This window comes from Corvus moneduloides, chromosome 1 (genome assembly GCF_009650955.1).
Source record: "Corvus moneduloides isolate bCorMon1 chromosome 1, bCorMon1.pri, whole genome shotgun sequence".
Taxonomy (NCBI): Eukaryota; Metazoa; Chordata; class Aves; order Passeriformes; family Corvidae; genus Corvus; species Corvus moneduloides.
The window spans coordinates 43,322,569-43,338,359 of NC_045476.1; the positions used below are offsets into that span (position 1 = coordinate 43,322,569).

The 15,791-nt window shown below is 42.6% G+C and overlaps 1 protein-coding gene across 12 annotated transcripts in view; it reads right to left on the bottom strand.

Annotated features, from left to right (window-relative positions):
- RARB (retinoic acid receptor beta) overlaps positions 1 to 15,791 on the bottom strand; it is a 323,260-nt gene that overhangs the window by 12,169 nt on the left and 295,300 nt on the right. For all 12 annotated transcript variants that reach the window (XM_032107895.1, XM_032107886.1, XM_032107923.1 and 9 more), the window contains 2 exons: positions 9,451 to 9,611; positions 2,378 to 2,554 (listed from right to left, as the gene is read on the bottom strand). In XM_032107895.1, the coding sequence (XP_031963786.1) occupies positions 2,378 to 2,554; positions 9,451 to 9,611 (338 nt within the window). The remainder of the gene's footprint in view (positions 1 to 2,377; positions 2,555 to 9,450; positions 9,612 to 15,791) is intronic.

Genomic DNA, 15,791 nt, shown 5'->3' on the forward strand with positions numbered 1-15,791 from the left:
AGCATTTCACAGGCGGCGCGCACACTACACATTACTGTGTCATGGTAATTATCCCATTTTCTTTTTAAGCAGCCCATAAAATAGTCACATAAAGTTTGTGTAAATGTCACACAGGAAAAGTTAGGACCATTTGCAGCAACCATGCTATATCTGTTCCTCAGCTCCTCCCAGCTGCGGGCTCCTATGGCGCTCGCTATGCCCTGCTCGCTTAGATGTGTCACCTTCTCTGGCTTTGTGAAAAATAAAAAAGAGAATGAGCAGGTGATCAGGAATGACAGGCCTCAATAAAGTTTATAACTAGAGCTTGAAGGTTGCCAATGGCCACAAAGTAGTGAATCATATTAAAGAATCAACCTTTTCTATCCATTAACTAGTTGAAATAAAGTCACCATTTACCACCTGCTTCATACTCTTTTTCTCATCTGGCAACTCGGCTTTTATTTAATCACTTTGATCAAAGTGTGTTTATTGAGGCACTTCAGATAAAACCCCTACCAAAAATGCTCCCCTCAATTTTTGAGCTGGTGTTGGCAATGGTAGCACTGAGTGGAGCTGCTGCGGGGACCCTGTGCAACAGGGGCTGTGCATGTTCCCAGGGCAAGCTCCCACTGCCCATCCCAACAAAGAGCACCAGGAGCTTGCAAGATTACAGAATTAAGGTATTTGTAATCCAGCAGCTATGGAGACAGGGCATGGCACAGACAAACAGGGTGGCAGATTAAGGGCTAAAGTTTTACGGGTAAAGAATTTGGATATGCAGATTCTTGCTATATCCCAGCTCTTCCCTGCCTTTTTTGGGTAGTTTCTGTATTAACTATTTGTTACAGGTTACAGCAGCACAGCACAAAGCAGTTCCCATCCCCTACTGCTGGCAGAACACACTCGAGGCAACGCTGCAGGTTTTTGATCACCATCTGCCTCTTGTGTAAGGGAAACGTAACGGAGTCTTATCAGGACAGAGCTGGTGATGACAGGCGTGCAATTGGTAACGAATGGCCCTGCCCCACGGAGGGACACTCTCAGTAACAATGGGATGGCTGAGTCTGAATGAGTGCCTGGATTAAGAGAACAACAAGAGGTGACTCTCAAGCATGCCAGGGCAACCTCAACCTTCCCTTTTTCTATAGGCCAAAGAATGATACCCCTTCCCCTCTCCTACCCCTCTTCCTCCTTCATCAATGTCCTCTTGATGCGATTCTTCCAAACAGCTTTTGACAAAACAAGAGGAAAAGGTCACAGCAGTTAACGTCCTCCTCAACATGATCCTGTTTGAAGCAATGCACTTTTAGAAAGTCCAAGATTAATTACTTCAACCTCAACTTCCCTAGTTTAAACTCCTGTGTCATGACAAAAAAATATATCTACAGTAGCCATCCTACAATGTGCTTCTTGACTGGCCATGCTTGGCTCAATGAGGACTTGAAGGTCTGAGCTCAGAATAAAACATTTAAAACATGTTTACATTGAACATACTGTTTTACTGTGAGTTATTGCTACAACCAATAATACAAAGCATATTTGCCACTAAAAGCCTGAAGACCTCTAAGGTCTTGATAAAGAAATGCTGAGATCCCAGAGGGCTCCTCTGAAGGTCAGCATGACAGACACAACCAGAGACAAAGGGAGGGAAGACAGCTTGCCTTGACACAGTGTCAAGGCAAGGTCTGGAGAAAAACTCCCTGCCCACCTGCGTAGTTCCCTCCTGCAGGTTGTACATTTGCCTATCTAAAATAAAATTACCTTTAGCTAAAATCTGTACCAAGTCCATTATATCGGCCACTTCCACAGATACCTGCAGTACTGGAGAAAGCAGGGGGATCTGAGTGCCAGAGGCTTGCATCAAACAGGCTCCAGGCACACCAGTTTCCCCTCTAAAACCTGAAAAACACTCTGGAGACTTGTGTCTTGTTCCTTAAATTCCCTCATGACCACAGCTACAGCACATTCCTAAACCATTATATAGGGGACTGTCTCTCTAGGTATCCTTTATGCAGAAAATTATGTTTTGGAGGGAGGAGGGTGGATGAAGGAGGAAGGATGAAGGAGGAAGGAGGAAGGAAGGACAAACAGGTTTCTCTTCAGTGTTAACAGTACAGAAAATTTTCCGAAGTTACACATGCCACAATACCAAAATGTGCCCCTTTTACTGAAACCCACAAAGTGTAAGGACTTATTTTGATAAGTATGCTCATCCCTCTCAACACACCTCTGTAGGTGTGCTGGAGTCATCTTCTGACTGCATTAGACTACCCAGTAAGTTCAATTTTACAACAATAAGGTCAGGGCTGTATTTCACCCCCCCTCTTCCTGTCAATTACAATAAAAAGAAGAATAGAAAATGCATTAGTAGGAGAACAATGATGTTAAAAATACATACCAGTATATCCAGGCAGGCTGCTTTGAGTAGAGTTATTTGGTCTGCAATGGTCAAACTTGTAAAGCCTGGCAATCGCTTTGCAAATTCCACTATTTTAATAATGCACTTCGTTGCAAGTTCACTGAATTTGTCCCAAAGCCCAAGGTCCAGTCGAACCCGATGATCTGCGCTGGAGTTCTGGAAAGACAGACAGAAGGCCCCATAAATCAACAATGTCCCTTTCAGTAAATGGTTTTCAAGGGAAGGAAACAACAACCACGTTTTCCTTCCAGAAGTACTTTCTATTAACATTCCAGGCATTTTCTGCAGCTTGCTGTTGGGATGATGCTGGTTTTAAACTTGGATTAATCGCCTGAAAATTCCTTGGATATTTCTCTGTTGCTTATGATTGCAGAGGCCATCTGTACAAGGAATACAAATGAACTTAAACATTTCCAAATGCCACCCTCATTATTCTTCCTTGCCATTATATAATAAGTGCATTGAGAAAGACAATTTACAGTTGTACCCAAGAAAATATAAATGAACAGTGGAACAAGAATATTGGGTCCTCATCTGGAAAAAGCAGCACAGTATTTGGAACATAGTTTCACATTCTTAAGGTCTTAGAAAATTAGTTCTGCTTAATTTCTCTGCTCTGTGGCTCTGCCACAGCTTTCTGAAGCTACAGTCTCCCATGACTTACAGAGCATTTATTTACATGATGTTAAGGAAAACCCCATGAATGCCATGTGCACATTTAATGGTGCATCCAACATACACCCCACTGCTGGAAGTGTAACAGGGACATACTGGTGGCATATTTCAGAGACTGTTTCCAGTATGTTCACCTACCTCAATAAAAATGTCCATCATTTTCTAGAGTGAATAGGAAACTTCTGTTAAGTCTGTGATCAAACTCACATTTTCATACATTTGGAACAACCACTTAACCCTTGAAAAAGCTGAACATGTCAGCCAAGAATTGTCTGACTCAAAATCTGCTGTGACCCCTTTGATGTCAGCCCACCAACACTGGGTGTCACGAGGAGACCTGGTGAGTCCATTCCAATCCACTCAGGATTCCCGCAGAGTGACAAGAAACAGGTAATGATGGAGCTCTGAAATACCCAACTCCTCTCCTTCTGCCCTCGTATGCAGTGCATTGCCAGCATTTGATCCAATGCTATTTAGGATGCAGCCAGTGTGATGGTGTCCCCTATTTCATAAGCCACCAAGTTTAGTGCGCACTGCAGCTGCCTTCAGCATCTGGGTGATCTCCTCTTCATTGCAGGAGGAATTTTACCTATAAAAATATGCCCAGGCTTTCTCCCCAGCTGCAAAGGAAGCCAACATGATCAGCTGCCTCAGTCTTAGCTGGTTGAAGTTAAAATGTTAAATTAACTTTAAAATTAAAGTTAAATGAGCAGAGTCTCAACCTAAAAGTCTAACAGACATGGCAGATTAAACAGCCATCAAAAAGCATTCAAATTACACAGATCACACTTCCTTGGAGGAAACATTTCCAGTGAGCCTGCCACCACCACTGCTGATGGTGGGGACGTCCACCTCCTTGAAAACCAGTGAAGCCATTATCTTGTCAGCTTTCTTTGGTTCACGGGAAGGACACAGGACTGGAAGAGGTTGGTGAGGGAATGTGGAGTGAGCTCAGCTTGGCTGTGATGCTCTGGACCCCATCCCAGTGCTGCCTTCACAGAACACCACCACCACCATCAGTCATGAAGGGGAAAGTCCTGACAGGTCCCCAGGGCACTGCCAGCCTGACATTCACCCTCACTTGGAACAGGGTGGAGATGTGAGCCAGGAATATTTACATTAGGCCCTAAGTGCAAAAAATAAATGCTAACCATGCTGAGCAGTCTAAAGGAGTATACATGCTCCTTCCTGCTACCCCACTCTTTAGGAAATAATTAATTAATTTTATCATTTCTATTTGAATTTTTATTCTGGAAACTTCTCCTATTTTGTTTTGTTTTTTTTTTTTTAATGACAGAGGAAAGATAGAAGAAAATGTCTTTATAATGCTAAACCTAAAGAATTGCCTTCAAAATGGTCCAAAACTAATGGGTTAACAGTCATTGTAATGCCCTTTGAAACATTTCTTTCGGCTACTGGAGTATGCATCCTTCAGATTTATTTTATTTCATCCTCAAGGACCTTGGTGAAATACAGTACATTGGAGGAAAAATAAGATCAAGATGTGCAGTCATTCAGGCTGTAATTAAATTTAATAGGCAGTTTATCCAGTTCATAGAAAGATGGCATAGCAGAGAGCTACACAAAGCAGAGCCTAAAGCAGGAAATCATTTTACAATAGGGTATCCATCTGGAAAAAAAGACGTTGCATGAAACCAGCAAGTGTGAACGAAATCTTCATCAGTATCATATGAGGTTACTTTATCATGCTGCAGTGCCAGCAACAGGAAGTTTGACGTGTCTTCTATTAGGAGTAATGCACAGCCGTCGTAACAAATGTAAATCTAACTCTCTATTATGCAAACTGAAGAGAAGGGGCAGTTAATAAAATACGAAATAACCAGGTGTTTTATTATGCCAGGTGCCAGATCCCTCAGCATTGGAGCTAATGTGGTTTGCACATTATCTTTGAGATGCTACAAATGGAAAGAGTTTTAACATTCTAGCTGTTAATGAATGTTGACACAAGCGTCACAGGAAAAAGAGCTGGATTTTTAGCAGCATTTTTCAGTATCTAAAACCCAAAACTGACGCAGTATCAATGTATACACTGAACAATAAAACATGGGGTTAAAACAATGCACAATAGAAACAGAAACTCTGATTAAATTTGCCTGGAGATCTCCTCTACCCATGCTGTGAAAAAGATGCAGATGCTATGACTTTTCCTGAATATTTTACTGAAGAGGGTTTTTGGGTGTCTTTTCCAGGAGCAGTCTCGCACGTTTTTCAGGCCTATGCACCAGTGCACATATGGTGGAACAATACTGTAATACACCCTAGTGGCATCTTTATCAGTGGAAAAGCCCAACCTTGCTATGAAATCCAATTAAACAGCCATTTTTGCCACATAAATTGATCCCATTTTTTCCATCATTTTTGTTTTTTCATTGCAGACTGCTCTGTCTCCACATTAACAATACAGGATGAGGTACTCATAGAAACACACACAGCAGCAGAATCCCTACTGTCTTTAAAATCCACTTTACAAAGGAAACAAGGCTCACAGGGGTACTCTGCCCTAATCAGGAACACTTGTGATGCCTCTTTAGTAAAAGGAGCAATGCACTCCAGCCCTGGCGAGTTCACCGAGGACCACGGCATATGTCCCTGCTCAGTCCCAGTATCAGGAGATACATACATACATACATACATACATACATACATACATACATACATACATATATTCCTCTGCAATGGCACAGAACAATAGCTGTATAACTTCTAAGCCCAGCACTTACAAAGAACAATATGCTGCCAAGATATGGAACCTCTTCACTTCCAGCCAGCCAAGAGAAACCCAGCAGAATCTGCAGCAAGGGTCGGCAGAGCCAAAATTGTTTTCTGTCTTATCCTTCCTTTATCACAAGGCTGATGTAACACAGCTGTAGACTTACAAATAATACCACTCTCAAGGGACAAGCAGTATAGTTACACTCAATTATACTATAAAGTATGACATCTCCAGAGAAATTACTCAGGCACTCTCTCTTACCTAGATGACAGTAATAAAACAGATCTGCTTATGATGGAGTTTTGGAATCCATTACATATAAACAGCTTGCTGATTCTCATCATTGGAAGACCTGTACTTGTCACTGCCCACCAAATGCAACTGTTAAGTCAAATGACCCAGGGAATTTAATACAAGTGCTGTTCTCCCATTATTTTAAGTAGACTTCTATTAACTATGCAAAGTATGGGACCACTTTTTCTTTTTAAAGAGCAGATGGCTATAAAAAAACATAATTGAAAAATGCTTCTCCAAAACCATTTTTAACAGGTAAAAACACAATGGGGGAGTGGGGGTGAAATCACCATGTAACCTTTCCCTCTGGGAAATGCAGGCTGCAGTGCTCAAGAGGGAGAGAAGCCAGATACACAAGCCAAATGCCTGAACAGATTTTTTTTTTTATTATATCTCTGTAATGACTTTTTTACTTTACACTCTTATACTTTAAATTCTTTGCTCGTTTTAGCAACAAATGAAATCTTCTTTTAAAACAGTTTGAATGATCACGTAACCAAAGGCACTCAGGGGCTGCTCTTGCAGAATGCTTTCTTCCAGCCACCATCGCTGCCAGTACAAAGGGGAAGGCTCACAAAATTCAAGGCAATCCATATTGGTTAAAAACACTCACTTCTCACCCCTCACTAGAGAATTAAATTAGAAACTCTAAGGTTGTAAAAGCAGTCTGTGTGCTCTGTAGTGTGAGCACGTCATGCTTCATGACTGAGAGCACACAGAACCACACATAAAAGCAGGACTGGGGGCAGTCTTCTACCTGTACTAGATTGTTACTATCAAGAAAAGCAGAGTAGCAGAGGTGTCTAGCTCCCCTTGGACTCAGCACTTAGAAAAAGGGCTGTCTGCTCCTTTGTTTTTTGATTTCTGGTCTCTACTTCAAGTGTCCCAGACTGCTGTCGGAGCCCTGCCGTTCGATCAGCAGCTGGTGGTGGTGTCCAAGCACTGGAGCTGTGCTCCTGTGACCAGCACACACAGCTCCCACATCCCAGATCCTCCTGTATCCTCAGCGCTGCAGAAAGGCTTCTCCCCTGCCCCTGGGCTGACGGGTGGCTAGAGGGGAAGATGACCCTTACTCCAGCTCCAGTGCTACTCTGTCCTTCCCACATAAGCTTTTGACACTGAAGTCCTACATAAAATGCTGGAGTGGCTGCCAGACCTTACCTAGATGAGAGATTTAAACACTGCATTTCACACACAGACCATGAGAATGCAGTTAAGAAGACAGTATTTAGCACCACTGCTATTAGTTTTGACTCAGCATTCGAAGGAAGCTGCATCAGTCTCAAAGATTCAAGGTAAGCCAAAAGTAACTCTTTCAGTATAATTTTGTTATTGCAGCTTGTACGTTACCAAGCCATGACAAAACAGGAGGGAGCTCAGCCCCATGCAGCAGTCCACCACTGTGGACTTCCAACAGACCACTGCTAAAAGCAAAATATCTCCTGCCCTGAGATATGAATGCCCCATTCGGCCTGAGATACAAATGACCAATATCCAGCCCCAGAGAGAGTGTGGTCAGGTCATGGCTACTTGTGCTCCTTAGACAGACAAGATTCATCTGTTCATTACTGACATCCAAGTGGTCTCAATAAGGGCTCTGAAATTCCAACAGGAACATAAACTCGCCATGGGCTTCAGATGGAACCTAAGGACGAAGACATCAGCAGTGGGTGTGATATGCAACAAGACCCTCTCCAATTTCATCCACTTGTATCATTTCAAGAGCTAAAATATTAATGATACTTCAGCATCCAATACCTAATGCAAGTGTAGAGGTGCCAAGGTTTATCTTTCAGCCCTCCAGGATCTCTGGCAATTACCAGGATGCAGTACCATCCCACCAGCTGCAACGCACTCTGCTAACTCCGAGGTAACGTGGAAATACATACCAACATGTTCCTCTGGGAAGGACCAGAGAAGCATGTGGAGGACAGGCTCCTTCCCCAGTACTAACCAATCTACATGGTTAGTAGATCTACATCAGAATTAAATGTGAAAAGTGTTTGTGAAAATACTTTCAGTGACATGAAAAACATACCTTCTTCTATCATCACACCATATGCGTTTGCTTTTCTTGCACTTAAATACCAAGACTTACACTTAGACCTCAGTTTTGAGCCTTGCCCTTTGCTTTTTAAATAGATTAAAATGCCATAAAACAGCACCCTGATTGCTAAAACAGTGCATATTGATGGCACACAGGAATTTGCCTACATCACTCTGAGAAATTTAATGTTTCAATAGCAGAAAATTTACTCAAAACAGAGAGCAATCCAGTGACAGAAGTATTTCATCTGGCCTCTGGGGATTGCATCCCAGATCTTCATCTGGGGCTGGAGGGCAAGCACTATGGAGGCAGCTGTCTCCTCAGCCCAGCCATGTCACTCCTGAACTCCTGCTCTCAGCAATGAGAGCACATGCTTGACTACCTCAGGATGTTTTGTGTGTCTCCCTCTGAAACAGCCAGTGCTGCTGCAACCAACAGCAAGCCCAGACCCAGCAAAGTCATTCCTCCATTGACAATGCCCTAAACATTACCTAAGTTATTTTTTTGTCATCTCTTTTATTATTGGATTTGCAAACTTGACATTCAATTTTCTTTAATCAATTAGTATCACTGAGCTTCCCTGTATTTAGCAACATATATATGTATAGAAGAAAAATTATTTCCCTGACTCATCTCTGGAGAAGTTCCCATAGTACTGAGCTTCTTGATGGGGGGGCTGATTTTTCATTTCTAAAAGCCGCAGAAGTTTTTGCTGGTATGTGATATTTTGGTAGACTGGGAAAGGATGTGTAATTTTTGGGGCTGTCATGTGCAGAGCCAGGAGTCGAACTCAATAATCCTTGTGGGTCCCTTCCAACTCAGGATATTCTATGATTCTAGAAATAAATGGCAAATGAGCCTTTTGGAAACTGTTTTACTTAAACATTTCATATTTTCCTTGACCTTGGTAGCTTTGGGACTATCACCAGTAATCCAGCAGCATTTAAGAACTCCCTACACCTGCAAAGTTGTAATCCGCTGACGCACGAGCAGAGATCACATCTTTGGAAGCCAACAAATTTCTAATGAATGATGGAATGTAACTGACTCATGGTCTCAGAGCTGGTCGTTTGGCCGGATTAATCCTCCAGACGTCTCTCGCGATGCTGCTAAGTAGCGCTCACGTCTAAGTGCAATTTCTCTCCCCAGCAGGCAGCGTTCGCACGCACACCTCTGCTTTTCCCTGGCTAAGGAGGTGCAAAGAGTGCATCTACTGCTCCATCTATTTAAAATGTCCAGAGCCTCCAAAATTCACATCATCCAAGCATATCCAGAACGCTATGTGCCTCAAACCATACTAACCGTAGTGTATTTTCCCAGCTGGCAGAGAGAGGGGAAGGTTTCCTGGTGAGCTTTTCGGATCTTCTCAGTGAGATCATCTAACTCTGCTGTCATTTCATAGTTTTCTGTGGACTCCTGCTTTGAAGGTTCCTTCTTCTTTTTGTTCCTATCATTTCTGACAGCTGTAAGAAAAGCAGAGATACCGATCACATGGGGTTATTCAGATCAACCTATGTTGCTTCTGCTGCTCTATTTTTAAAAATGCTGTTACTTTAAACATACATTATTTTAGGTGAATATAAAAATGTTATATGCACAGAGAACATTACTTCCAGCTTACTTATTTAAAAATAATTTAAGAACTAAATGTAATGAGCAGTGATGAAACCAAACTTCCACAGGGGTTTGTTGTGGGTGTGCCATCACACTCCCATAGTATGTGCCTTCCAGGAAAGTCTACTACAACTTCATATGCACAGTGTCTTTGTAACTTTGTGCGGTGGGATTTTTTCACTGTAGCACTACAGCTGTGCATGGTAGACGGTGAAGTCCTCTACGGTGACGCAGTTGCTATTTTATTGGATGTGAACAACACTAAAAAAAGACAGCAACTGTCTTTCTTCTTAAGTACCTCAGCATGGAAGATAACAAAGCCCCATACTAACACAAACTCCACCAAACAAAAGTTATTTAAAAGGAAAGTTAAATGTGAAAACAGTAAATGAAAGAAGATGAAACACATAAACCCCAAGTTCTGAAGATCAAAGGAGAAGCACAAACACTTGAAAGAGTAAAAATGGCAGTGAAGCTATCTAAAGTTGCTTGCCATCTGCTTCTGCACTCAGATCAGCCTTCTACCTTCCCCCGGCCGTGGGGGATTACTGGAAATATGCATCGTGCGCACTCATGCTGTAATTGATTTCCCACATATTTGTGTTCTGTAATAAAATATGACAGCTGCTCCATCACCATGCTGCTCTTTGTTCTTTTAATGAAAATAGCTTAATTTTACAAAACGTGCCCAGGAGATAAGTCCATGTCCACAGTATTGCCAGTAATTGTGAATTTTATCAAGAGGCTTGCTGTTAGCTAAAGCTAACGTCTTAAGTGTAACCAGATGCATAAGGCTTTACAACAAAGCCAAGCAAAATCAATCCCTCTCCCCAAAGACTCCATGTCAATATTAAACACCCTGAAGACTAAATGTTACTGGATAAATAAAACCAATCCTAACATTGTTAGTATTCAAAACCTCACGATATTTAAAACAAGGTCCTAAACTTGCAGGGTGCGGCTGGTGGGTTTGGCACATGTGAGCATGGCCAGGGATTTTGGATGGCCAAAGATCTGCTGATTCTTATTTGTACTGTCCTGCCCCACAAAGTGCATCTATCCATGCCGTAGGGAGAGAAGCACAGAGCCACCTCCATGCCAGCTCTTTTTCCCTGTGGGTTCCCCAGACCCATCTCCACATTTTCTGTGGTTGCTTCCTACATGCCAGTGAACCACAAATAATCACAAAGAGCAGAAAAAATAGTGAGCTGGGAAAGCATCAGTGTCAGGGGCATCTACAGAAATAACATATTGTGTGTAATAGAAAACGAGTAGAGATGTGGGGAATATTGTTTCTCCTTCATGAGCCCGTTAGGCACATAGTCCATGCAATGTATGGCTCTGGTTTTCTCACTAAAGGTCTGACTTTGCAACTCTGACACCAATCATTCACATTTTAAGCATGAACTTGACTTAACTGTGTGACAGACCTGCACTGAAGTCAGTCGTATGCTTGGCTGGATCAGGGCTGGGATGCTGAGCCCCCCACTGGATTAAAGCCTAACCTTGAACACCATCAATTTTGCTGTTTGGAGAACACAGACTCAAAGGAGGCCAGCAAGAGTGGACCAGAAAGGTTATTCCTTGAAAAAGGTACAATGCTACCAGTGTAGTCAGATTTAGGGGGATAGACTGGATCACCCCACTTCCTTTTACGAGTTTTCCCTTCAAGCAAATGCTATGATTTTGTTTGCTGGACCCCAGGGCAGAGCACAAGTGCCACGTTTGGCACTGAAAAAACATCCAGGACCCAGAGGTACGTCTTGAGTGCTGCGAACTGCCACTGCACTTCAGAAATAAATCCCAATCACTGCTGTACTTGGGAGATAAAAGAGTTCCCTAGAAAATTCTCAAAACTCCTATACAACCACAAAGAGCAATAAACCTTTGTCACAAAGCCCCACTTACTTATAGCTCTACAAGCTGATGGACTAATTTGCCAAGCAGGCAGCCTCAGCAACTACTTCCCTCCACAGCTTTGAACTCCTTGTGGAAGATGAACACATTATTTAGACCAGGCTTCAAAGCAGGTGCCAAGGGCTCCCAGAGACCAGGAGATAACTCTGGCAGGAACCCTGCCATGCTCCTTTTCTACCCCAGTACTGCTCCTTCTGCAGCTGTATCTGAAGTCCCTTTCCTTCCAAAGGCCACCACAGGGACAGCTGCTGATGAACTCTCACCACCAAATTGGCCCAGCTCTTTCCTCTTTTGTTTTTTGGTGCAAATCAAAGGGGAGAAAGGGGAGAAGTAACATATCCTGAAAACTAAAAAAAGTTTTTGTTCCTCATTAACTTTCTTGTATGATTCTGATAGCTTTTATAATAATGATAAACCAGAATAATATATATATTTTCTTGCTTTATTCATTAAGGCTGCATCAGACATGTCAGTGTTTCTATATTCTCTGTAAGATAATGGATTAAAGCGCTGACATATAGCACCCAAGCTCCAAAAATATAAAGCATTTCAATAACACTAAACTATTGGGTAGATTTAACTACTGCTATAATTCAACATGCAAAAAAAGAAGAGAGAGAGAGAAAGAGCGTAAGACAACACTATGTTTAAAAGAGTTAAATAAAAACATATAAACACACATTTACGCAGTAAATTTAAAAACCATCACTGGTCTGGAAACAGGAACTGTCACACCGCATGTGGGAAGGGTTTTGGATTACAGCTTATGCTTATATTACATAAATCACACCTTTTGGTATCTTGATCTTTACATGCATACGATCACATCAATTCCCAATGCAATTCCACTGCCTTTTAATGATGATACGCCAGTGATGAATCTCTGTCACAGTTAATGCTGCCGTAGAAAACTCAGGTTATGAATTTCATTACTTGTGCACTAAATTCTGACTTGATGGCTGCATTAATTAGGAGCGCCCAAGAGGGGACAGTATGGAAGCTTTCTTGCCCTATAAGAACTCCTGGAAGTTAAAAAAACCTTAAAGAAAAATAAATAAGGTGGTGGTGTGTGGAAAGAGACTGCAAAAAGGTGTATCTTGATACGTGAGGAAGCCAGGTCTTGGCGCGTCTCAGAAGGCTGAGCGACACACGCCCACACCTGTGCACGTCTGCTTCAATCCATCTTCCTGCGACAGCTTCCCTGTCCCCTTGACATACACGCCAGGACTTGTGCTCCCACACCCAGAAACCTCCAGGCATCCACAGCAGGGTTTGCAAGCTGGCAAAGGTACTTTCTGTTGCCTTGAGAACCAGCCCCTACCTTCAAATGTTCAGCCTCCTCCCTGATGGCAGAGGGGCAGAACATCATCTCTTGTCCTGTTCAGTCTGTTTTCCTCACCCCAGGTTTGCCATTGTTTTTTCCTTAGCCTCAGATACACTTTCCCTCTTCTACTTGAAGAGATGGACAGGGCACAAAAGTTGCATGAGGGTCAGATATATTTTTCAAGGAAAGCAGGGTCTGCTGTAGATGGAACTAAGTATAGGGAAGACACAAACATCTTCTCTTGGAGAATCCCAGTGCTCTCATTTAATAACCATGCAGCAATTCTCCTGCCTGAGTGGGGTCATTTCAAGCATGTCCTAAAGCAAGGAATCATCCAGTCTTAAACATGAGCCCCTCAGGTCCACCAAACTTAGCCACTGCTTGGCCTAAGAACAGTCTGGGATCCAGCCCATGAGACTTAGTTTCGAGACAATCGGGTAAAATCATTGAATAGTGACTATTTGTACATCCCTTCGTCAAAGGTGGCACAAACATGTCCAAAGGAGAAGAACTTGGCACTCTCAATGCAATTTTTCCTATTACTTGCACAACCTGTGCTTCTCCAGATATCTAGAAAATACACAGACAGCTCCTTTCATGTATTATAATGCTTAATCAGCTTAAATTCACAATTTGAAATGCTATCACTGCAGTTTTGTCTCTCGGAGATCCCCGTGACCTTTGAAGAGCTCTGTGTACTAGTTAGCTGGTTTTGTTCCTGTAGCAACAACTACTAGTGCTTCCAGTCAGTTCGCATTCCTGTAAAACCACACTTCTCTTGTCCCCAAATATTTTGGAAGTTACTCGTTAAGCTAACAAACCTCAAAAGCACCATAAAGCACACAGAGCAAGTCAGTAATTGCACAGCGCTGGGCACAAGGTCGGTTTGCAAAAAGACTCCTTTTGTTTGTAAAACCCAATGAGAAGAGAAGTGGGAGGTGAACTGAGGTAGGAACACTGCAGACCTGCCAGTTCTTCCTTCTGGGCAGAGGCTTGCTGTCCCTGCCTGTCCTCCTGCTCCTTGGGAAGCCACCTGTCCCTGTGTGAACGCCAGGTAGCCTGGGCAGGCTGATGGTGCCACATGCGGCCGTGGGGCTGACGCTCAGCACTGCAGCCGGGAAATCCAGGAGCGCCAAGATGTTTGTTAGGGTGGAAACCCACAAACCTTGCACAGCTCCTCCACACTCTTGCTTCTCCAACTCCAGAGGCAGCTCCTAAAACATTTCTAATTCCGGTAGAAGTTAGCAGCTGTGGACAATTTCAGTCAAGTATGCAAAACGCTTACCTACTGCCAGTGCCAGGTTTGCTCCATCAGGTTAAATGCCCAACATATACCACGCAGTACTCTTCAACAAACTGTGCTAATGGTATGGAATGGCAGTCCATAAGGATGTCTTTCCCAACAGCCACATTTGAAAATCTCAAACCAAGGGAGACTTAGCAACCCTGATGCTGCTGCTGCTGCTGAGCTAGGCTCTCTGACCCAATGGTCAAAAGCAGCACCCAGCTGTGCATCCCAGGCAGCTCCCAAGCCCGGGAACTGGTAGAAGAAAGCACAGAGATGAGGGAACTCAAGGAGGTTGAGTTTCCCGTCTCCAACATAAGTAAAGGAACAAAATAATCCTCTCGAAAGCAGCACAATCACATTTGACAAACTGACGAGCCATCAGCTCAGGATGGTGAGACTCCTGTTCATGTTAACAGCAGTGCAATTGCAAGCCAAACATACTAAAATATGCAGAACGCCAGGTAGTTATAAATAGATTGGTTTCCTAGGTCGTGATTTCCAGATGAAATAATGTTTTCTTTTAGGCAAAACAGCTCAGTCTTAAAAAAAGCCAGGAAACTATTTTAAAACAAATTTCCATGCCGAAACTTGGCTTTGACATATGGAGAATGATGAGAGACAAAGCCCATTTCAAACACAAACCTCTCATTTCTAATGGACAAAGCCAATAACAAGTACACAATTGTGTAAGGGGCTTACACAACCAAAACACATTGAAACCTGCATGTTTTGCGGCTGATTCTGAGAAATCAACCATGTCAGCTGTTGGATAACAATCGCCAGAAGAAAACATCTCAAATTAAGTGAGATAGTATCTCTCTACAGACACATATCAAAATTAACAGGGAGCACAGAGAAACGATCATGGTAGACATTTCATAAGCACCTGGCACGCTATCATTTTTCCCCAGGCACAGAGCAAGCACATATATTACAGAATTCAAGCCCGCCCTGGGTTTCCTATTGAGAAATAACATTCAGCTATGGCAAACCCGCCCCGGCCAACACGCCAGAAACCTCAGTTCAACCACAGGGGAACACACCACAGATCCAGAGGACATCGTCCTGTTGCCTGCCTTCACGTACACTGGCCCTTCCAGCCACTTGTGGTATTTTTTCTTTTTTTTGAGGAAGGTGAATCTGAACTCTGCCTTGCAGCTTTGTATTATTCATTACATAATTGCTATGTTTTATTAGAAATATGATCTATTATAACCTTGAATATGGTAACTTAAATGACATTGAAAATTAGATTATTCTGATTATTAGAGAAGTGAGAAAGGTACTAAACATTTGTAAGGCTGATAATCAATCAGTGTATCCATGTGAGTGCAATAAAAATCAATCAGGAGCTAGTGCGTTTAAATCTAATTTTTTAAGCATGACATTTTCTTCTGAGTTTCTTTTTTAAATGTCACCCTCTTCTACAACAGTGATTGATTCTATCCCCAGGGATAGTTAACTCCAACTGTTTTATTCATTGCGCTGAGCTCTCATATC